This window comes from Erythranthe guttata, chromosome 2 (genome assembly GCF_056151865.1).
Source record: "Erythranthe guttata isolate IM_541 chromosome 2, IM_541, whole genome shotgun sequence".
In the NCBI taxonomy this organism is placed as follows: Eukaryota; Viridiplantae; Streptophyta; class Magnoliopsida; order Lamiales; family Phrymaceae; genus Erythranthe; species Erythranthe guttata.
Window position 1 is genome coordinate 2,327,504 of NC_142534.1, and position 24,715 is coordinate 2,352,218.

Consider the following 24,715-nt stretch of genomic DNA (forward strand, 5'->3'; position numbering starts at 1 on the left):
CATATCTATGCATGAAATCTTGTGAATTAAATTGTGAATAAACATTTCAGATACAGTTTTCAACGAACCAATTAATATTTGTCCTATATAGTAAAACTTATATAGTAATTTCTTAATACAAAATGTTTTAAATTTGAATTTCCTACCAAAGAAAAGCATCATCAAATTTGTCCGAAACCAAACCAGATTCTCTAGTGTCCAAAAACATTGTATTATAATAAATTCCATTAGATAACAATTAGTTATCGAGTCTTTCATATTTTACAATAGTCAATAAATATTAATTAAAAATATTCAAAAATGTTACATATAAGGAACACAAAATCCATGCAGATTAAATGCAAGTCCTTATAAAACCCTCTTCTTCTCTTCTCGAAAAAAATCACTCTTACAACAAGAATTAAAACACATAATCGAAAAGAAAAAAAAAAGAATGAGTTCGTCGAAAGGAGCTCCGAGTACGAGGAAGAGCAAAGGCCGCCAAAAGGTGAAGATGGAGAAAATGGAGAACCAGAGCAATTTGCAGGTCACCTACTCGAAGAGGCGGGCCGGGCTTTTTAAGAAGGCGAGCGAGCTGTGCACGCTGTGTGGGGCCGAGGCGTCGATCGTCGTCTTCTCTCCTGCTGATAAGGTTTATTGCTTTGGACATCCTAATGTCCAAACTGTTCTTGATAAGTTTGATGCTGATTCTGGAATTATTAATAATAATAATATTAATAATAATAATATTAATAATAATGATGATGATAATATTATCGATAATGCCGCGACGGCGCGCGTGCTTGAGGCTTTCAGAAACTCAGCCATACGTAAACTCAACGTGAGACTAACCCGAGCCGAGGTTGCGCTGAGGGCCGAAAAGAGAAGGACCGAAGAGCTCGAGGCGGTCAAGAAAACGGGTCAAGCCCAGAAGTGGTTTCCGACCGGGTTCGACGATTTCAACTACGACCAGCTTTCTGCATTGAAGGAATCCATTTTGGACTTTCGGAAGAATCTCGACGCCAAACTGCATGAGGACATGCTTAGGGTTTCTGATCCTAATCCACCAATGCTTCATCAAGAAAACCCTAATATTAATAATAATATTAATAATATTAATAATATTATTAATAATATTAATAATAATGATGATGATGATGATTATGAGGGTGGTTTTTTGTTTAACCCTAATCCTGCATTTAACAATGCTCCGTTTCCGGTGGGGCCGAACGATTTCTTTGCTCATGGGGTTGGTGGTATTAATGGAGGGATGGCGATTAATGATGGATTCGTTGTTGATAATCCTGCGGCTGCGAATATTAATATTAATCCTATGATTGCTAGTGGTAGTAACAACAATGGTGGTTTTGTTCCGTTCGATAATTACGGTGGTGGTAATAATGCTATGTTGTTTGGCGGTGGGGCCGCTAATCATGGCTACACGGCTGCTTCTTCTTCGAGGTCGGTTCCGAATTACGATCCTTCGACGGCTAACATCGGGAGTACGAGCTTTGGTGGGTACAACAACAACATGGGATATGATCCTAGGATGTTTTAATTTATTTATTATGTTTGGTTATTGGTTGTTTTATTTTTCCTTTTCTGATTTTCAATTTGAATGTTTTAGTGTGTTTGTTTTTGTTTTTGTTTTTGTTTTCGTTTTTGTTTTTGTTTTTATCAGTGTAACTTTATCATGTATTTGGTTATGTTATTCTGATTGTCGTTTTGATTAATGTTGCTTTGTTTTAATGAAATTAATTTGCATAAGGATTAATCTTTCAATTAGTTTAAACTAGAGCTATTTTTTTCTACAACTGCAGGTCGACTTGAAAAGTTATTGGACTGATTAAACATTCAATAAAGACTAATTAATTATTTAAATTAATAAATTATGAGAAACCAATTAACTAGGTTTAGTGTATACATAAAAGAGTCAACAACGTGCTTTTTCTTCCTATATATCAAGACTATTTCATTTTCACTTTGACTGAAAATGAAAAAAGAAAAAGAAAAAAAGAGTGCAAATAGCAATTAATAATTATGTTCTGGGAACTAAAATTTTAAGTTTCTGGGGCAAATGCATTAATATTAATTATAAATAATTTGTTTTAAATTTTAACATATAAACCAGAGATTCGAGAATTATTGTGAGGCCATGGCCCCCGTGTTATGGTGGCTCCGTCACTGATTCTGGGTACTGGGCTTGGATAGGTCTCTGTGATGCCGCATACATTCCGGATTTGTCTGGTCTATTCCATGCTACACTGGATGAAATACACATGATAGATCTTTACTATTCATATACACACAAACACACACAAATCTACATTGGTATGTGTAGATCAACGGTAAAAATCACTCAGGTGTAGCATATACATAACCCCATTTGTCTAAGGTAGGATGGAACTGTATCATAATTAAAAAAAAAAAAAAAAAAAAAGATAAAAAAAAGATAAAAAAGAAAATTAAAAATTAAATAGATGATTGAATTAAAATTATATGAAAAATATTTTCAAGAAGCGCATCTGGTGTAGTGGTATCATAGTACCCTCCCACGGTACTGACCAGGGTTCGATTCCCTGGATGCGCAGGATACCCTTTATATTTTTATATTCGTTTTTATATCCTATCACTTTTACTTTTTCATAAAAAATAAATAACAAAAAAAGAAAACAATTAATTCGGAGGGAATGAGAGTACTCGAACTAGGGGTGTAAATTAGCCAAGCTAGTCAGTTTTTCTCGAGCTTGACCTCGAGCACACCAATAAATATAAATATATATATAGGCTGGCCCCGATCCTTATGCCGCGATGAAAAACATATTTTTTTTATATGGTACGTTTCAACAATAATTTAAGAACCCGCGCTAATTTCATAAATTGTTTTGATCTTATAAATTGATTAGAATCAGTTTTTACCTAATATCTATCATCCTTCAAAGGAAAAGTGTGTTACAAATTAGACAATGTATCCATGTTTATTTGTAATAATAATAATTAGTACCAAATCTTCAATTATACATTCTTTTCTTGTAATTCTCTTCCATTATATAAATATTTTAATGATTATATTGCAAATTTTATTTTATCAAAATCCACCTGACCAAAATCCACACATTAAGTAAGAAATATTTCTTAACTCCCAAATCATAGGTAGAAATGTTAAAAACAGAAACAAATAGCCAGCTAGCTTTTATGGTACTAATAACTCACAAAGTAGTACTCTATAAATTGGACAAAATATTTTCATTCTTCCCTACACAAACACCCTCGATCGAAAAAAAGAAAATCGACCACCATGGCGAAAAAACCAAGCATGGGTAGACAAAAGATCAAAATCGAGAAAATCGAGGTCAAAAACCACCTACAAGTCACCTTCTCGAAGCGCAGATCCGGTCTATTCAAGAAAGCCAGTGAGCTCTGCACACTTTGTGGGGTCGAAATCGCAATTATCGTTTTCTCGCCAGCTGGCAAAGTTTTCTCCTTCGGTCACCCTAATGTCGAGTCCATAGTCGACAGGTTCTTACCTCGAAACTCGGCCTGCCCTAATAATAATAATAACGGGCCTTATCATCTCATCGAGGCTCAGAGAAATGCTAGTGTTAGGGATCTGAACTTGCAATTAGGTCAAGTTTCGTACGAACTCGACCTAGAAAGAAAACGGGCCGAGAATCTGGACAATGTGCGGAAAACAAACGAGACGCAGTATTGGTGGGAGGGGCCCGTTGAGAAATTAGGGTTAGACGAGCTGGAGCAGTTGAAGACTGCCATGGAAGATCTCAAGGAGAACGTGAGTCAGCATGTGAATAAGATGATGATGAATACTATTCATTCGAATAGTATTTTCAATATGTCGAATAATAAGGGGGTTTTCGAGCAGTACGAGAGTAAACCTAGCCAGCTGGCGATTCATGTGGCTGAGAATAATAACAATAATAATAATGTTAATAATGATCATGCTAATGCTGGTTTTGGTTACTGCCATGGATTTTTCTGATGCATGAATGCATGGATGTAATATTTTGATTTTTCGATCGTTTTTTTCGTGTTTAATTTATTGTGCTAGTGCCTCACTAGCTTTTCTTTATTGTTTTTGAATAATTTACCATGGTTCTGTTTGAGTTAATCATATATATATATATGATGTACTTGTAATGAGAATTTGTTTTTGTTTTCTTTATTATTTCATAAATAAATTGATGAGCAATAAAAAGATTCATTATATGAACATTACATAATGTTTTAAATAATATAGGATGTTTTTTCAGTTACTTTCAGTTCATGTATACTATAAAGTATAAATATATACATATAATGTTGGTTTTGTATGAAATAACAACGTAACTTTGCTCGATTATGTTACTAAATTGTGTTTTTCTCCGAGTTTCCCTATGTATATTAGCACTCATACACACGTATACCGTACTATTCCGAAAGTTTCATCATACTACGAATCCTCGGAAGCTTCAAGCATAAAAAGGCAAGAAATTGATCAGACCAAAACTAAGAAGAAAGAACAACATTTTCTTACAATATTTAATTGTCATATAACTAAATTTCGTATTTTAATTTAGTAAATAAGGTACATTATAAGAGGATGAAAGATCTTTCACGGATGAAAATTATACGTATGTATGTAGAAGTTAGAGTTTTTATACATCATAAATACGATACCTATGATAATGTGTATGTTTGAATTATTAAAAGTAATTAAATAACAAATAAAAACGTATATCATCTTTGGTAACTAATTAAGAAGCATGCGTGTTCGCGGATCAAAGTGTAGAAATAAAGGTTTTCGTTTCGTAAATTATGTATCTTAAGGAGACGGAAGATCTTACTTCTGAAAAATTATCAAAATAAATTAAGATACTTATATATGTTCGAAAAATTAGAAGTATTTAATGATCAAGAAAACGTGTCTCTATATAGCGCTTGAGATTTAAGTACGTGCGTAAACAAATATAGTTTAAATATATACGTCTAGGTATTTATAGTTCGTGAATAAGTTACTTTAAGAGAGCGAAATATTGTACATTAACTTACCAAAAAAAACGATGTTACATAATAATTAATTCGAAGATGACACGCGGCCATATATATGCGTAAAATTTTGAAAGTACTATTAGTAAACAAACTTATGTCGACATTGATAATTAAGAAGTAAAATATAGAATTATACCGTATAAATTAAATAAAAGAACGTTCTTATTCGTAGTTGTTAACGAAATATGTATTAGTATAAATTAAAGTTTGGCAAGCAAGTATTATAGCAATATTGAAATTAGTGACTCATATATATATATACACATATATATATATATATATATATATATATATATATATATATATATATATATATATATATATATAATATAAATTGTGTTTATGTATAGTTATTATGATAATTTTGTTCCATGATTTTCATGCATAAAAAAATCTTCAATGACGATTCATATCAATGAGATGGCTACCTAATCTTTATAACGTGTCATTTATTTATCCCTAACAAAATTTAATTATTACATTGTAGCCATAGATTTTCTATAAGATAAAAGTGAAATTACAATAATAGATTGGCATAAATGTATGGCGATTACGTTTTCTTTGTATCTCTATTTTATATTTTGTTAGGTCACAAACTATTATTGTTAACATAAAAATGTTGATATGTGCAAAGTTCATATATATCGAAGATCTAACAAAATTAAATAGTGGACTAATCGATGAATCGTAAGTCGACCAACCGAGATTTCGTGATTTATATCAACATTTAATGAAAAGCGAAAGAAAATATTCATATGCATGTATCTCCAACTATATAAGTAGCTCTTCCTTGCATGGCTAAAACCACACACAAAATTAAATATTTCGATTTGCCTTCTCTTCTCGACGACTAGGGTTTTTTTTCGGGTTTTCATTTGATCATTTCACCAAAACAATCTCTTTTATTTCCTTCTAAAAAAATGAATCCATCTGACCAGAACAACAACCCGGGAGAGAATTCGAATAACCCTAATCCCCAACGAAAGGGAAAAGGGCGGCAGAAAATAAAAATGGAAAAAATAGAGAACGAGACGAACCTTCAAGTCACGTTCTCAAAACGGCGAGCTGGCCTCTTCAAAAAGGCGAGCGAGCTAAGCACCCTATGCGGTGCTGAGAGTGGCATTGTTGTTTTCTCCCCCGGAGACAAGCCACACTCTTACGGAAACCCCAGTGTCAACGCGGTCGTTGACAGGTTTCTCAACCTCAACCCTAACCCTAACCCTAACCCTAACCCTAACCCTATTCCTGGAAGCGAAGCCGACCGTCTAGAGAGGGAGGTGGCGGCTCGCGCTGAAGCCGATATGCGCCGACGTAATAAGGCCGTTGGTAAATGGGAGGCGGACCTGAAAATAGAAAAGGAGCGGAAGAAAGCGCACGAGAAATTGAGGAAGGCTCCGGAAAGCGAAAGATGGCGCCCGCCAAACTTCGACGACCTAAACTATCAGCAGCTAGACGAACTGAAGAGGTCGATCCTCGATTTCCAACAAAGTCTTGATAATAAACTTGATCAAGACGAGGCGGCGAGTTTGGCGGCTTTGGATAATACTAATATCCAAGGCCCGAGTAACAATAACGCACCACTTATCCAAGGCCCGATTAACAATAACGCACCACTTATCCAAGGCCCGATTAACAATAACGCACCACTAATCGTTCAAGGAGGACCTTTGAATATTCCACCAGCTCAATTTGTTGGTGGAGTTGGTACCTCGAATAATCCAGGTGCAAATGCCGCCTTCGGTCCGCCTTTTCTTCCTGGCTATGCTCCGATTTATCCGACAGTTAATAATAACATGCCATTCGAATTTCCGTACAATTACGGAAATCTTGGTGAGATTGTCGGGCAGCCCAATGTAGGGGTTGGAGGCTCGGGTGTGGATGCTGAGGGGAATCCTGGGGAAATGCAACCGAATAATAATGTTCAGAACATGCCCCCGGGATTCGACGGAAACTATGGTCATGGAAATTATTTTCCTTAAAATTGTTAGACCATAATTGATTTTTATTTTATTTTATTTATATGTATTTTTTTTTTACTTTTGATTTCATATTTATTTAAATTTGGTTTATTTCTGAGTTTCGTACGTAACATTATATACTTTCGTGTCGTAAAAGTTTCGTGTATCGGTTTCCCTTACATTGATGATCGACGTACTTCCATGGAACGTATTCATGCACGAATAATCGAAAATTAAGTTTAAAAAATATAAAGAATCAAATTTTGTTTTATTTCTTTTTGAAAATTCGACACTGTAAGCTAGTTATATTAATGTATAATTTACGAGTAAAATTTTTACGAATAATAAGTAAGGTAAATTAAATTATGAGGGGATCAAAGATCTAATAATGCCTGAAATGTAAAATTTAATTAACGACTAAAGCATTTATTTAGCATCGAGAGTTTCGGAGAATTATCTTGTACAAGTTTGTACATTTCATAAAGTAATTACTATAATACACGAAACTCGGAAAAAGTACATAGTTTGTCATGTAGAAATAGGGGGAAAAACATTTCGTAAATGAGGTACCTAAAGAGGAGCGGAGATCGTATATCTTAAATATGAAAGTAAACGATGAAGAGATTTATGTTAACATTTATAATTACGCAGTGTAGTAGATAACTATAGCGTAAACATAGAAATTCCAAAAATTGTGCCGTTAGATATTGGTCGTTACGGATAATTGTTTAAGGGATATTAGCGATCGACAATCACAATTACAACTTGCCGATTTCATTTTCGGGCCTATTAACCATTACTATTAACATAGGAATGTCGATATAATTGCAAATTTCACAATTTAGAAAAAAATATAGTGGTGAATTTAATTTAAAGCGATTTACTTTAGCGAATTGGATTTAATCACACAATCTGATCTAGTCTATTCCCGATTCACCATTTAATTTGCAAATTTCGAAAACCTATATATACATCCTGATTTAATCACACAATCTGATTTTGTATGAGCAACTCATTGAAAATTCAGAACAAGCAAAGATTAGATTTATTAGCATTATATATATGCTAGAATATTCCTATAAAATTCTGTAAATTAAAATACTAAAGCTTAATATTAAGCATGCATATATAGTAGGTTTTGCAGGAAAAAAAAAAAAAAACAATATAAGACAAATGATACAAATTTTATAGCGTACTTTAGTTTATAGTGCACGAGTTATAGTATCGTACGTGTTTCGTTTTCTCGGTCATATAGGAACGTTCGCGGATTTGATCAATTTATAAATCTTCTCGTACTGCATTTATTGTCGATATCCACGTAGATCCAAGCCTACACCATCCCCCGGAATAAATTAAATTTCGAGCTCGATACACTATTTTGACGTTGTACATAATTAACTTATATCTTTTTTTTTTTTTTTTGTTAGATTAGAATTAACTTATGTGAATATATCAAATGTTCCGAGTTTCTAATTTGTGGAATATATATTTAATGATGTCACCTTCGTCCTAATTCAAGGCATCGAAACATGAAGTATGATCAGTAAATAAACGAATTGAATATAAAACGGAATTGAAAATTAAAAAAAAAAACATTGCACCGGATCCAATCGGGATCTTTATGCGATTCTGATTTTGATGTCCAATTTTAGTTTCCGAAACAAATTAAAAAAATTGAACTTTTGTTTATGAATATTAATATTATTACGTATTTCATATTATAGGGCACGGCAACAAAACAAAAAATCTACGATTTTCACCGGTTCCGATACAAAAAAAAAAAAAAAAAAAAAAAAAGATTATGATTTCTGAAATTAGGGTTTCTGATTTTGTGAACGGAATTTGAATTGTTTATTTAATTAGTTCGGAATATTAAATAGGGAAGGACACGTCATTAATAGGGTAAATAAGGTAATTAAATTTTGGTTTGATTGAGAAAAAGAGTGAAGCATTAATTAGGTGAATATAAGTTGCCAAAGATTGGCTCAATTTTACCGTTGTAATAAGATTCTGAATCCCCCTTAACTAAGCTCAATTATTACCACCTTTAATTAATTTCCACACGTTTTCCCTCTCTCTCTCTCTCTCTCTCTCTCTCTCTCTCTCTCTCTCTCTCTCTCTCTCTCTCTCTCTACTTATATATATATAACCTAAATCAACCCTTCTATCAAAACTCAAAACCCTTATCTCTCTCTCTCTCTCTCTCTGTGAATTTATATATAGTGTGAAAGTTTGAAGTGTGAAAAAATGGTGATTATGAAAAATAACGGGCAGACGACGGTGGTGAAGAAGACGAGTCAGGGGCGGAGAAAGATTGAGATCAAGAAAATCGAGAGTCTGAGCAGCCGCCAAGTCACCTTCTCGAAGCGGCGCGTGGGCCTATTCAAGAAAGCAAGCGAGCTTTGCATACTCAGCGGCGCCCAGGTCGCGATCATTGTCCACTCGCTCGGCAAGCGCGTCTTCGCCTTCGGGCACCCAACCCCGGACTCCGTCATCGACCGATTCCTCAGCGGCGGAGCCGTCGAGAACTGCCCGGCGGCGGCGGCGGCCGCGTGGGCCGGGGACTACAACAGGGACTACGCGGACGTTTGTAAGGAACTGGAGGCGGAGAAGAAGCGGAAGGAGTTTATCGAGGCGTCGAAGAGGGCGGAGGAGTGCTACGGCGGCGGCGGCGGTGGGTTCTGGTGGGATGAGGCGGTGGAGGGGATGGGACTGGAGGAGTTGGAGCAGTACGCGGCGGCGCTGGACATGCTGATGAAGAACGTGGCTCTGAAGGCAGACGACATGATGATCTCGGCCGCCGCTGCCGCTGCCGCCGCCGCCGGCGGAGGAAACGCGGCCAGGTCCGACGGCGGGGATGGATGCTTAATGAGCGAGATGGCGGCGGCGTTCGTGAACCAGAGTCAGGGTATTGGTGGTTCCGATAGCGGCGGTTGCGTTTTTCCGTACGGTTTCGGACAGGACCAGATTTGAACAAATTTTTAATGATTATTTACAGTTCCATAGTTAATTAATCACTAAGAGAGAAAGAAAAAATGTACAGGATTTTTCGAGCTTTCGTTCTTAATTTGCGCATTGATTAGGGTTTTGTTAATTACTACATGTTTACATTACTAATCTTGTCATTAGTTTTGTTTCAGATTTTGATTTTTTTTTTTTTTTTTTGGAGAAATTTGCATTTCACATGACATGTCATTGATATATCATATATGTATTCTTAATTAAGACTCTTTTTTTTTTATTATTATTATCAGTTTGAAATTTGATATTTTATACAACTTTTTAACTCTAATAAATATTGTAAAATTCTATTAAATTGAAATAAACTAGAAAATTACGCGGAAAAAAATCATTATTGAGATAAAAAAATTTATTTGAAGTCTAATCATAATATGAATTTAAATTATAATAACAATTTGTGGAATTTGGAAATATAACTTTTCTAATGACATTTATTACAATTTCAAAAATGAAAAAAATAAAAACTATTTTTTGATGTTCAAACATCGTCGAATCGCATAAATTTGGTATGCAGCAGAAATGTCGAATCGCATATATTTGGTATGCAGCAGCATTAGTCATTTCGTTCAGAAGTAATAAAAGTCGGACAAAATTTGAATCATAATTAACACTTTCGAAAAATTTCATTTTTTTATTTTAAATGGAAAAACTAATTCCAATTATGTTCCAAAAAAAATTGAAATGTTGAAAATTTGGAACCAAAAAACATGTTTCAAAAACATTTTTCCAATCGGCATTAGAGAGATTAAAAATTTATATTTTCAATTCACCTATAAATACATAATGATATTGATCGAAAACTGAAATTGGAATTATGTAAGACCTTCACCACCAACATGACCGAACATCTTAGCCACACAATGAGAAAGTTCGTTGCCCAAAGGTTCTGTAACGTAAAACAAAAACAACAAGATCGAATTACAAAGAGGATAAAGTTAGTCGACTTTCTCTAATCTTGCCTGAAAGCGACTGATGTTCCACCGAACACATTCTCCTCGCGTCACTTCTTGCCACCATTGGCGTCACATAAACGGGATCGTTTTTTGGGGACAGTCGCATCAAAGTTAATTTTCAAAGTTATAACCTTTGTTCGTCTTTCTTCTTCCTCTTTTTAAATCTTATAATATTATTTTCTCAACAAATAAATGAAATTTTCCCTAATTTCCACGTCGGCAATATACCAAATTATATTTAGGCCCATAAGATTTAAATGAATCATTCTTATAAAAGACTTGATTTTTTTAAATGCTTATCAAGGCTAAAGCCCAAAGCTTCGACTATAAATATAAAAGTTCATAATTCAATATGACAGTATAGATTTATAGAAGTTTAACTCTCGTAAGATGTATGATGTACAACTCGTTGTATCAAATTTAGTTCTGAAATTACGGAAATCTGATATTAATTGAAAACGATTTCTCAATAATAAATATCCTTAATTTAACAATATATAAATCGTATCCTAATTTATAATATTCTACGGATAAAACCATCTTCTCACTATTTAGTCGTTGCTTATAAAATTAATCGTTGGGATAGAAGAACTACTAATTTTATCGGGCACAAGAATTTAATTGTGGCTTCACTTTTTGTAGCAGGCTTGAGTTAATTTGAATATTGACAACCGAATATATATATCATTACCTCGTACTACTTATTCGGTAGAATTTACCGAAAAATGCTTACTCTTCGACTCTAAAATTAAATCGAACTTTGACTTGTTACACTAGATTTAAAATTTAAATTATATGAAATCATATGAAAAACTTTTAAAAAAAATAGAAATGAAAATATAAATTATAACCAATAATAGGAAAATAAGTTGAAGCAGCAAGATGCCAGTGAAGTTAGGTATTATGGTCCAAGTCCAACACACACAAGGACAATAATAGACCATTTTGTGGGCCCGGTTTGCAATTCGGAGCCCCGAATAACCCGCTGGCTTTTATTATTATTTGTTATTTATTTAATTAATTATGTATTTATTTGATTTAAATGGAGTAACAGTATGTATGGGTTGTCAATCTGAGCCCATCTTTCACGGCTCAGAGCCGCAAATCCAGTTCATCCAATTAAATTATTATTTATGATCAAAATATTTATGTACAAAAATACAATTAATCACATTTATTTGCATAAAATAAATCATTGAATACTACTCGGTGCCACGTACACATGATAAGGTTAATAAAATAATTTTAAATAAGGTTATTTGTTCCACATTTTCTTACTCCAGCAACTATGCTACTTTTACATGCATTGTCAAATAGTGGATACATGTTATATTAGTAAATAAAATATTGATCTTAATAATTGGTAATATATCAAGGTCAAACAAGTCTATCAAAATTGTACATTTACCAAGTATAGCATGCACTAAATCCTTGAATGGATATGCAAACATTTATATTTATTGTGATTTCAGTAAGGTTCCGTTTGGCTAAATTTATTTTAAACAGGTGATAAGCAGTTTTAAGAGGTGAAAAGTTGTTATGTCTTATTTTTAGAATTAATTTTTAAGTGTTTGGTAATGAGCTTATAAGTTATTTTTGCTCATTATAAGATCTTAAATAAAAAAGTATGGTAGATATATTATGTTAAAAAGATCTTAAAAACTTTCCAACAACTTATTTTTCAATTTTTTTAGATTTTTTATAAATATTAAAAAACTTACAAGCTCTTTTTAATAACTTGTAAGCTTAACCAATCTTAGGACAATGCTTTACATTTTTGTTAATTATTTGCTGTCACACTCTAGTGATAGGATAATAAGTAATTAATTACCTCAAAGGAGACTTTTTTTTCTATAAATCCATATTAAACTTTCTCTATCCAAATAGTGGATAATGAAATTTAAGTTTAGTGTGAGATTTGAATCCCCCACTATCATATAAGGGAAATAATTACGAGTTATATGACCATGATATATCAAGAAATATTGTAATTAATTTCATGATGAGCTGGCTAATTGTACTTGATATTGTTTTTAATATTTTAAGTAAAATATAGACATTTAAACTCACAAATAGATATTAGTATCTTAATTTAAAAGAAAGTAAAAAAATCGAACATCAAATAATTTTTCTTTATGGGTATTTTGCAAAAATATTAAAGGGATTTTTCTTAGTTAGGAAAGTACTATAATTTTCTTATTTGTACAATTATACCAAATTTAAAGAGTAATACTTATAAGGGTAAATTACAACAAACCCCCTGAGGTATGGTCAAATTATAAAAAAATCCCTCATGTTAGGATAATTATAATTTACCCCATCAACTATGAATCTTCTTACACGTCCACCCTTATGGTATCAAATTCAACATAATCTTCTAGATTCCGTGAAATGTTCTCTATTTTGTACTCGTTTTGTGCTAAAAAAAACAGTTTATGATGTACCACAATCTGATAAATAAAAGTAAAAAAACTCATCTTATGATCATCTTGCTTCAAAATGTGGAGCTCGAATGAGATAAAACGGGTACAAAATTGGAGAATATTCCATATAATCTAGAAGATTCCACTAAATTCGAAACCGCAAGGGTGGACGTGCAAGAAGATTCGTAGTTGGAATTAGCCAAACATGTGGGATTTTTTCGTAATTTAGGGGTTGGTTGTAATTTACCATATTTATAATTCATACACATTAGTAGGAGATTAAAAAAAATGAAAAAAGTGGAAATATCTGATTGAAGGGAAGTGGGTCCCAGTTCCAAGTTGGTGAAGACTAGCGTCCAATCCTAGTCGTCCTCTTTCATATATCCCCCACCCCCCACAACAGCTGTCTTCCAGTTATTTATTTATTATATTTATATCTAATTAAAAAGAAAAAAAAAAAACATTCGAGAAAACCAAACAAAGAAGAATGAAGAAATAAGAAAACGCCAAAATACAGTATATAAACAGTGAATTTGACAGATGTGTATTAGTATAGGATTCCTCCGTTTGTGCTGCTGGCACTTTGCGTACGTGCAAACCAGCTCATTCCGCACGCACGCCAATGCTCTAACCCTAACCCCCACCCCCCCCCCCCCCCCCCTCCAGGCTGTACCCACCCCATATATATGTGTATATACATATATATATATATATATGTATGTATCTAAGGCATTACTTTAATTAGGCTTTTCCTCCACTTTTATGTTCGAAAAATCGTTTCTTTGCTGAATTACTGCTCCAAACAAACAGTTTTGTGAGTTTTCTTCAAAATTGATTGCACGGCATGGATCCTTGTCCTTTCGTGCGGATCGTTGTTGGGAACTTAGGTTTGATTTTGCCGGAGAAATCCAATCTCTCCGCCTTCTCATTCTACTGTAAATTCAAGCTCAAGGGGCTTCCATCTCAAATCTCCGACGTCTCCCTACTTCCCGGCGGCGAAAACGACGCCGTCGACGCCAGAATCCACGGCTGCTTCGCCTTGAGCAAGTCGGAATTGGAGAAGCTGGCGGAGAAATCGGGGAGCTCGTCTTCTGCGTGCTTGAAGATCGAAATTCGGCGGCGGATTGGGATTGGGAGGACCAGCGGCGGCGGCGGATGCGGCCTTGTGAGCGGCGGGAAGCTTCTAGGCTCCGTCGCGGTGCAGTTGGATTTGAAGAGTATTCTGGAGAATATGGGGAAGTCGGTGATTCAAAACGGGTGGGTCATGATTGGCGGGTCGGGTGTGAAATTGCACTTGAATGTTAGGGCTGAACCCGACCCGAGATTCGTTTTTCTGTTCGACGGCGAACCCGAGTGCAGCCCTCAGGTTTTTCAGGTCAACGGCAACGTCAAACAGCCGGTTTTCACTTGCAAATTCAGTTTCAGAAACTCCGGCGACTGGAATTTGCGATCCAGGTGAATATTTCAGTTTTTAATTCCTTCAATTATCTGAAATTAGAAGTTAGAACAACGCAATCTGAAATTAGGGTTTAAATTGAATCAGATCGGGATTATCGGAACCAAGCACATCAACGAACTGCTTCAACTCAATCGAAAACGAGCACGCCGCAAAGGAGCGGAAGGGGTGGTCGATCACAATCCACGACCTATCCGGTTCGCCGGTGGCCGCCGCCTCAATGGTGACGCCGTTCGTCCCATCTCCGGGGACCAACCGGGTCAGCCGGTCAAACCCTGGCGCGTGGCTCATCCTCCGCCCGGTTCAGAGCACGTGGAAGCCGTGGGGCCGGCTCGAGGCGTGGCGTGACCGCACGCGCGGCGACCGACTAGGGTACCGCTTCGACCTCCTCTCCGACTGCGGCGTCGACGCCATCCCACTCGCCAGCTCAGACATAAGCACCAAGAACGGAGGGAAGTTCAATGTCGACATCACCACCGGACCCACCCCATTGACGAGCCCGAACAGTAGCTTTGATCTGGGCTCGGGCTCCGGGTCCGGGTCGGATCTCGGGTCTGGCTATGGATCCGGGTCGTGGGCGAATCTGTTGTACAGAGGGTTTGTGATGTCGTCGACGGTGGAGGGAGACGGGCGGTGCAGTAAACCGAAGGTGGAAGTCGGGGTGCAGCACGTGGCCTGCACCGAGGATGCGGCGGCGTTTGTGGCTCTTGCGGCGGCCATGGATTTAAGCATGGATGCTTGCAGGTCGTTCTCGAGGAAGCTGAGGAAGGAGTTGAGACAGTCGGATCTTGAATAGAAACCTATTCGGGTTGGGTCGGGTCGGGTCGGGTTATAATGGCAACTGGATTTTTGTATTATTATTTTTTGGCAGCCAGCTTTTACTTGGTTCTTTTCTTTCTTCATGGGAGTGTACAGTCATCGACAGCTATTTGTTTTTTTTTTTTTTTTCTTATTATTTTTTCTTGGAATTGATTATTCATTTGTACATCAATTGACATTTTTTTAATAGAATTTTATTTTTTTGTGGAATCCAATGTGTCTGATTAGCTTAAGTATGAAATGAAATTCAGATCACTATTTCAAATCCCAACTTTGCTTACTTTAATACCAAAAAAATAAAAAATAAATAATTAATTGTAAATTACTTTAATATCCTTAATGAAATTAAAACCAAAAAAATATTACAAATACTATTTTTCTTTCTTAAATACCAAATAATCAAAAACTCAAAAAAACCATTTCCCTCCTTCTCCACCTCCTTCTTCTCTCTCCCCAAAAACCCTTCTAAAAAATCTTCCTCACAACAAACCCTTCTAAAAAATCTCAAAACTAAAGAAATTAAAACCTCACAAAACGTATAAAATTGAGTTATAAGACAATAATATGGTAGTATATATGAAAGGAGAACACATTAAGGTAAGTATCGATGTCTTTTTTGAGTTTCGAAGTCGATTTTGAAGTTCTTTTTTTGAAACCCGCCGGCAATTTTCGACACATACAGGTCGATTTTTTGGTCAATTTTCGACACCAACGTGTCGAAAAAAAAAAAACAAAAAACAAAAAAAAAAAAAAAACAAATTTCGACACCTACCTGTCGAAAATTCTCCAAATTTCGACAGGTAGGTGTCGAAATTTGTTTTTTTTTTTTTTTTTTTTTTTTTTGTTTTCGACACGTTGGTGTCGAAAATTGACCAAAAAATCGACCTGTATGTGTCGAAAATTGCCGACGGGTTTCAAAAAAAAACTTCAAAATCGACTTCGAAGCTCAAAAAAGACATCGATACTTACCTTAATGGCTTCTCTTTCCACATATACTACCATATTATTGTCTTATAACTCCATTTTATAAGTTTTGTGAGGTTTTGATTTTTTGAATTTGGAGATGTTTTGGAGGATTTAAGAAGATGAAAAAGATAGGGTTTAATTGGGTTGTCGCGGCAGTTACAAGCACGTACGGTGACGTTCGGCGTTCGGCGGCGGCGTCGGCGGCGGCGGCGGTGAGGGTTGGAGAGGAGAAGAAATGGTGGAGGTTTTTTTTTTTTTTTACAACAAAGGATTTTTTTTTCTTTTTTTTTTTATTTGGTTTTTGAATAGGTAATTTCTAAAAAAAATTGATATAATTGATATTTTGTATGAAAGGGTGTTTTTGTACTTTTCTTTTTATTTTGGTATTAAAGTAAGAAAAAACTGATAAATATGTACTCAATTTTGGTTTTAAACTTGGTAGTATTCAAGTAAGCAAAAGTTGGGATTTAAAATAGTTGCCCCCAATTCAGAGAGGACCAGGTGGTATTAGATCTGTTTAAATTAATATTTTATATTATATGTCAGTATTTAACAGATTTATTTTATTTTAAAGAATTGATTTAATATTGTGATGACTCATGGGGGGGGGGGGAAGCCTCCAAATTTGTGCTGGAATATAGTCTGTTGACAATTCTTTTCTTTATTTTATTTATGATTGATTGAATATTCGAATAATATTTTGCTTTGTTTCATGCCACTCTTGTTATTCTGTTGACCTACTACAATTTCTTTGTCGACTTAACGATTGGAGCATGTAAGCATGTGTCAATTAATTCATCCATTTGTTAACAGTTACGCCATAATTTGCAAGTTATTATACGATAGTTCATATTTTGGAAGTTATTTGAAATTGGAATAAAATAGAATTATTCTTAAGAAACAAAATACGAATCAAAATCGAAGAAATTTAAAAATTAAAGTCCCATTTCTAGTTCAGCTAGTTGCACATTTTCTTGAATTCAGATTAGAAATGTGGCCAAGGGTAGTGCACCATAATAATAGATTAATATGCTTTGGAAAATGAGGTTAAACCATAGCCACTCTTTTTAATTAGATGTGAAATAGGCCAACCCCCAACTGGCATCTCTTCATTTACCAGCTAATTTCTCACCAAACCCATAATCTCATAAGTCTTTATAGCCACCATTTGACATCAAACAAAAATCTTCCAAGAAAATAGAAAGAAAAAAAAAATTGCACCAAAAAATAGGTCACACACACATCCATGTGGGCGCGTGTACGATTCGATCATGCCATGCGTAATACGTCGACGGAAACAAAATATAGAAACAAACTAGATTGATTGATTGTACATATTATAAGAAAATTTTAATTACCCTCAACTCGCCTAAACTTTACCTGCAAAAGTCGAAAGCGAAAACACCACACAGTAAATAATATTTCCCAAAAAAAAAAAGAAGAAAAGATACTATGAGAAATAAACCAGGGGTAAACTTCAGTTCATGGTGTATGTTCATTCTGCAGCAGCTTCTTCATTTTCGATTCCTTCTGTTTGTATCTGTGGAAGTGTGTCGAGATCCACTCGAACATTTGCATCTTCCTCAGAATTAGATGTATCCGATATATCAATATCTTCATGCTCAACTTCTTCCGGATTTTCAGTCACAGTAGTTTCCGAAGCTTCGTATGTACCGTCACTTTCATCCGATTTCACAGCCTGAGTTTCATCGTTCTTTTCTGATTTAGACTCACTGTTATTCCCTTCTTCTGACGTGGTAATCTTTTCTGATTCAGAAGAATCTGTACTATTATTATTATCCACATTTACGAAAGAATTATTGGCTCCCTCTGTCACATTCTGCGAGGACACATCATCACGAGTCTCTATTATAACCTCAGGTGAGGTGTTGCTCACCTGATCATCGGATCCACCTGTCAACGTATTATTCGTCGATAATGAACCTTCTACCTCGGTTTCAGCAGTGGTTGCATTTGACTGGTTGTCAACTCGAGCCATTTCACCTCCCACCTCTAAATCTTTCCTAGTCTCTCCATTATTTCCTTCACTGGTTTTCTCTTTGTTCTCCGTTTCAACATTTTCCGAAAGTTCACTCTCGTTTCCGTTAGTTAATATCGGGGTATTATGAGTCACAGCACTAGAAGCATCATCTGCCTTGTAATGTTCTTCGCGCGCTTCATGATTATCAGTGTCCTCCTTCGAATTCTCCTTCTCAGTTTGACTTTGACCTTCCTCCGAATCCGTTTCTTGATTTTCGATCTCCTCGCCGTTTCTCTCCTCTTCATCCGGCACATCATCTTCTTTATCAACTTCTACCACATCATCTTCTTTATTAGCTTCTACCTCCGATTTCTCTTCTTCTTCGTGCTCGTCTGCTTCGTCCTCCTTAGCTTCGACCCTTTTGCCCTCTGGCTCATCTTCTTCGTTCCTATTTTCTTCTACTTCTTCGTCTTCTTCTGCTGAGTCATCGTGCTTCACATTCTTGGAAGTTGTTTCCTCAACTAGGGGACGGATATCTTTCCTTCCGAGCTTTATAAGATCGTCGCTGTTTGCTCCTTCGGTTAAGGCTTTTGCGTCGCTTTCTTCGAACTCTTTCTTCTTGTCATGGGAATGTTTGACTTGGTATATCAACCAAAAGCAAACAGCAAGGAGCGCACAGATCTGTATAACATGCTTTACCCTGATCCCTTTGGATCTTTGGTTCCTACTGGGGGACTGCCTGTACATTATGATTCACCCAAAGATGCTTTCCTTAGCTTATTCAATGTCTATCACTGCTGATCTGAACAGAACCTGTTGTTGAACATAGATATCTTTAGAAGAAAAATAAGTTGGTAAAATATAACATTAAATTGAAACAAAACACTTTTGGGCTCAAGATATGAAGTTTTCAGAGAATAATCTCTCTTCCAGTATCCACTCAATATAATTCCCTCGACTTTTTTCATCACTCAGCAGTAACAACAGTGTACTAGAGTAGTCAAACAAATAAGTCAATCCTGCTACTTAAGAAAAATTAAAAAATGAAGAAAAAATGGACCAAGCTTAAGCTACTATAATAGCAAACACATTGCATACAATATCTTACTAGAAAACACAGAGAAACTTCGACTCATGCAAATCAAGTCCCATTTAGCAGCATAACAAAGAAAATAATATTGTAAGAGACATACTTGCAAAATTAAGATTTGCTCGTGAGATAACATTCAGAGTTCCAGTTAATAATGTTTAGTGTTGTTTCTAGATAAACTGAACAAGAAGTTCCAACGACACATATTTCATAGTACCGCACTACCAATCCACCATTAGTTCCATTACAAGAAGATTCATGAGTTTGACATAATTACATCCCGTATTTCCTTGATAAAATGCAATGGAATGGTTACAAATGGTAACAACAGAACCCATGCTCTTATCACTTATCAGTCCACACAAAGAGATTCAATAAAAATAGAAAATAAACAAAATACGAATGCATATAGATTCTCTCACAATGAAAGATACTAAACCCTCATCTCCCTTACACGAGTAACTTCTACGTGACTTGGCGATTTGATTGCCATTTTGCTATTTTTGTCTTCAAAACATGTCACCTAACCAGTGTTGGACCCTAATTCAATTCTTGATCTCATCCCTTCAATATGCAATCACTGGGTTTTATTTATTTCCCAAATTCCGCCGCTTGCATTGACTGAACAAAGAGAAAATGCCAAGGTCGCGATAACCTTCGATGTACTTAACTAATGAACAGCTAGGTTTAAAAAAATTAAATCAAATTTTAACCAAAAAAATAAATTAAACAAAAATCCCGTAATTAGCTTGATTCGAATTAGCAATCGGGGGGCTAGTGTAGTTTTCACGACGCTCTCTTCAACAATGCATCATCAATTTACTCCAATAACATAACAAAATAGGCAAAGAAAATCAAATACGAAACATAAATCTTGAAATTAATTACAACAATTAAAAAAAGCATATGTTAAATTATAAATTATGCAAACATCAATAAATAATTTCACCATCCGACGAACTGCTGAAAGTAAAACCCCCAATACATTCAAGTCAAACAAATCCAGCAAATACCAAAAAGCTCCATCAAATACTTCATGATTCCAAAGAAGCACTAAAAAAATCCAATCCCCAAACAAACAATTAATTTTACCACACAATTAAACCGTCCAATCGCCTCACAATCGAAGTCAAAAAAAAGCCTTGTAAATAGAAAGAAAAAAAATGAACTAATAAAACCATTGTAAATAAGAACAACAACATAAGAAAACGGCATACCTGAAGAAGAAAACGAGAATCGGAACTAGCAGTAACTTCGAATTGTTAAAACTTCTCGCAGTAGTTTCAATTTCAACTCTGCGGCAAAGACGAAGAAGTGCTTGTAATCAATTATCCACTAAAATGCTTCGATCTTTTTGCCTTCTCTCTCTCTCTCTCTCTCACACACACACACACACACACACACACTCAACACTCTCTCTCTACTCTCTGATCTAGTAATAATGGCGGAAGGTTTGTGTAATTTTGGCAGCAAGAGTTGGGAGACAGTTGTAGATGGGAATTGGGGGAACTCATTTCTGATGTTTCAGGTTTTCGGGTTATACCCGTATATCAAACGGGTCGTATACGGTTTCCTTCCCTGCAGTATCTCACTTTTTTACTATTAGTCGCTACACCCTATTTTAATTTTATTCTATACGAGTTTAAATAATACCGTTTATAAAAAAAATTATAAATCAAGGATGGGAATTATTTTAAATGTTATTTAATATATTAACAAAATGGAACAGGTCTATTGGAACGGAATTTTTTACTTGACCGATATCGATCTGAAATTTTTCGATTTTGAAACATTATTTTTCATTCAGAATTCTAAGAACTTCAATTCCTAAATTTTCAGATTTTTTTTTTTTTTTTTGTATTCGAATTGGAATATATGAGAATCCGATTTTAATCTTCGGAAAAAAAAAACTATGTTATGTATTTATTATATACCAATATATTATGTACTTCATATTATATACGAATAAAAATGTATATTTTTTTTAATTCTGTTGATTCAATCCGAAATTTTTTATTCCAATTTTCAAAATTTTAATTTAAGGGGTTTTTTAAAATTTCCGAAAGTGCTGATTTCGAGTTGATCCGTCCCGATTTCCACATCATGCTCAACTCGTCTGATCTAGATTTAAAGGTTGATACTTTATGATTCTACTTATATTCCAAATTCACAAGTTTAACATTTTTTAATTTAAATAGATCAAGTCTATTGAATTTAAAATTAAGCACATAACTTGTGAGTACATTTCATTTGATTTAAAATTAAAGTCGCCTGAATATGATTGGTGCAAGTTATATACTTATATTATATAGTACATATTTTTTATTATATAAATAAAATAATTTAAAAAATTAATGATGGCCCTAATGTCCTTCGTTGAGATGTAATTTTTTTAATTTGATTTATAATTTTCACATTAATTAAGTGGCTATTTCTTTTTAATAAAAAATTAAGTGGCTATTTCAATCTTGTTTGGTTTAGGGAAGTATATTGAATATTAATGTTTATGCAAGTTTTTTTTTAACGTAACTAGTATTTCTTCTTGTGCGTTGCACGAGATATCATTTCGAAATAGAATTATAAAAACAATTATCTAAATATATGACAATAACAATTGTTAATAGAAAAAGAAAATGCTCATTTTGTAATAATTCAAGAGCTCACGAGTTTGCTCATGATTTTTGTTTATTTATTATTGTTATTATTAATGTATAATACAAATATGAACAATAATATTTAAGATTGAAAACAATAAATTTCTCTAATTTTAGGGAAAAAAAATGTATCGATATGGGATAGCTTCCTTTGTCATCCTGATAATGAATTTGACGTTGGTAAATGCTTTTAATAAAAGAGAAAATTCGTTTGTTGCTATAAAAGATATAGAGTCAAATATTTCATTGCAGAATCAAGAAAAAAAATATGCCCAAAAATAGGAGATTAATGTTCAGACGAAGAAAAGAATAGTTGAAAACTTGGAATTGGTGACAAAAGATTGCTTATAAAACTAAATTAATTAAATTCCCAAAGACATTTATATATATATATATATATATATATATATATTGCATGCAAAAAGCAATCCTCACACTTTTTCTACATGCTTTTCTGCCATTGGGAATGTTCTGAAAAAAGCTTCTTTAATATTGCAAACAAATAATCTAAATTTGTCATCTTGATAGATGTAATAAGTCTAACTGTCTAAGCATAAACCTATAAAATTCAATTTAATTATAGTATTAAAAAGAATAAATGTTACATATAGTATATTTCTTTGCTTCTTAGTAAAGATATTCTTGCTTACTCAATACTCTTTACTGCTTCTAGCTCTCTTCACATTCTCACCAACCTCCCATGCAAATGCAATACATACATATATTATACATAAATATATAGCCTTGTCCACTTGTCTTCCTTAATTTCTCATATATATTCTATATTTTATTTTACTAATTATAAAAATATGAATAATTTATACGAATTTTTCGTTTTAATCATTATTTTATCGATCCAAGGCGGCTCGTGGGCTTTGGTTGTTTCGACGGGAGATTTTAACAAGGATTTCTCCGTCAATTGGTCTCCGAGCCATGTCAACACATCTCCTGATGGAACAGAAAGAACCTTAATACTTGACAAGAATTCAGGTTTTTTCTTTTCTTAATTAATTAATTAACTAATTTCCTGGTCTGAAAAACATGCACAAATATATTCAATTTATTTGTTTTTTATTTGTTATTTTTGTACAGGTGGTGGTTTTGTTACAAATGACATGTTCTTGTTTGGTCAATTTGACATGAAAATTAAACTGATACCTGGGAATTCAGCAGGCACAGTTGTGGCATTTTATGTAATTAATTTTTTTTTTTTTATTTATTTATAATAATTTTATTGATATATATTTATATTTATTTTTATTTTTTGTGTTTACATATTATGCAGTTGACTTCAAACCAAACAAACAGGGACGAGGTTGACTTTGAGTTCCTAGGAAATGTGGCTGGTCAACCTTATATTCTCCAAACAAATGTGTATGCAAATGGATTTGATGAGAGAGAGCAGAGAATAAAGCTTTGGTTTGATCCCACTAAAGACTTCCACACCTATTCCATTCTATGGAACATTCATCAAATTGTGTAATTTAATTTAATTAATTACTTCATTAATTAATTAAATTCAAAACATAATTAATTAATTAATTAATTTAATTAATGCAGATTTATGGTGGATTGGGTGCCCATAAGAACATACAGAAACCACGCCGACAAAGGCGTGCCGTATCCGACGTGGCAGCCGATGGCCCTACAAACGAGTATTTGGAACGGCGAAGATTGGGCGACAAATGGCGGGAAAGACAAGATCGACTGGACGAATTCGCCCTTTACGGCGTCGTTTAAAGACCACAAGATCGATGCATGCATTTGGAAGGGAGACGACCCGGGATTGTGTAGTGCGGAGAGCCCGACGAATTGGTGGAATAACGACCGGTTCGGTTCGTTGACGTGGGCGCAACGAAGATTGTACCGATGGGTCAGGAAATATTACCTCGTTTATGACTACTGCCGGGATTATCCGAGGTTTAACAATAATCTCCCCCGCGAGTGTTCGCTTACCAAGTATTGATATATCTATTAATCGATCTCGATCGTTAATCTTGATCGTTGATTTAATAATGGAATTAGCGAACGTTTACCGTGATTAGTGTTGGAATCAAAGCCAAGAAACTGATTAATCAGTAACTAACTAACTAATGAAAATTAAATTTCAATAAAGACCCTTATTTTTTAGAGTAAAAAGCAGTTTACCCCCTAAACAAATGGCCGTTTTGCACTTTGCCCCCCGAACAAAAAAAATTTGCACGTTCTTACCTAAACTTCGGTTTTTGTTGCACGGTGCCTCAAAATTGGAATTTTCCGGCCATTTTGACCGGAATCTTACGCACGTGCTTTTCACGTGAGTTTTAAAGGGGCAAAAGAGTCTATTCACTTACATTCTTCATAAATTAAAAAAAAAAAAAAAAAAAAAA

At 34.5% G+C, this 24,715-nt stretch overlaps 5 protein-coding genes and 2 non-coding genes across 7 annotated transcripts; 6 read left to right on the forward strand and 1 right to left on the reverse strand.

Moving 5' to 3' along the window:
* The first annotated feature begins 433 nt into the window (after positions 1-433).
* Positions 434-1,537, forward strand: LOC105957335 (uncharacterized). Its single transcript, XM_088814856.1, has one exon. The coding sequence runs from the start codon at positions 434-436 to the stop codon at positions 1,535-1,537; it is 1,104 nt and encodes a 367-aa protein (XP_088670982.1).
* Positions 1,538-2,498: 961 nt separating this feature from the next.
* TRNAG-CCC (transfer RNA glycine (anticodon CCC)) lies at positions 2,499-2,569 on the forward strand. The gene has a single exon. It is a non-coding gene; the product is annotated as a tRNA-Gly (tRNA).
* Positions 2,570-3,254: 685 nt separating this feature from the next.
* LOC105957396 (agamous-like MADS-box protein AGL62) lies at positions 3,255-4,084 on the forward strand. Its single transcript, XR_016030050.1, has one exon. It is a non-coding gene; the product is annotated as an agamous-like MADS-box protein AGL62 (transcript).
* Positions 4,085-9,116: 5,032 nt separating this feature from the next.
* LOC105957333 (MADS-box transcription factor 23) lies at positions 9,117-10,244 on the forward strand. The gene has a single exon (XM_012981260.2). The coding sequence runs from the start codon at positions 9,231-9,233 to the stop codon at positions 9,954-9,956; it is 726 nt and encodes a 241-aa protein (XP_012836714.2). The 5' UTR covers positions 9,117-9,230; the 3' UTR covers positions 9,957-10,244.
* Positions 10,245-14,090: 3,846 nt separating this feature from the next.
* On the forward strand, positions 14,091-15,865 carry LOC105957458 (uncharacterized). The gene is made up of 2 exons (XM_012981377.2): positions 14,091-14,835; positions 14,924-15,865. The coding sequence occupies exons 1-2, from the start codon at positions 14,225-14,227 to the stop codon at positions 15,630-15,632; spliced, it is 1,320 nt and encodes a 439-aa protein (XP_012836831.2). The 5' UTR covers positions 14,091-14,224; the 3' UTR covers positions 15,633-15,865.
* Positions 15,866-17,909: 2,044 nt separating this feature from the next.
* On the reverse strand, positions 17,910-21,254 carry LOC105949581 (myb-like protein X). The gene is made up of 2 exons (XM_088824002.1): positions 20,910-21,254; positions 17,910-19,415 (listed from the first exon to the last, which is right to left on the reverse strand). Exon 2 carries the CDS (start codon positions 19,347-19,349, stop codon positions 18,117-18,119), a length of 1,233 nt encoding a protein of 410 aa, XP_088680128.1. The 5' UTR covers positions 19,350-19,415; positions 20,910-21,254; the 3' UTR covers positions 17,910-18,116.
* Positions 21,255-23,096: 1,842 nt separating this feature from the next.
* On the forward strand, positions 23,097-24,485 carry XTH10 (xyloglucan endotransglucosylase/hydrolase 10). Its single transcript, XM_012972881.2, has 4 exons — positions 23,097-23,336; positions 23,439-23,539; positions 23,632-23,825; positions 23,907-24,485. The coding sequence occupies exons 1-4, from the start codon at positions 23,156-23,158 to the stop codon at positions 24,310-24,312; spliced, it is 882 nt and encodes a 293-aa protein (XP_012828335.2). The 5' UTR covers positions 23,097-23,155; the 3' UTR covers positions 24,313-24,485.
* Positions 24,486-24,715: the final 230 nt, after the last annotated feature.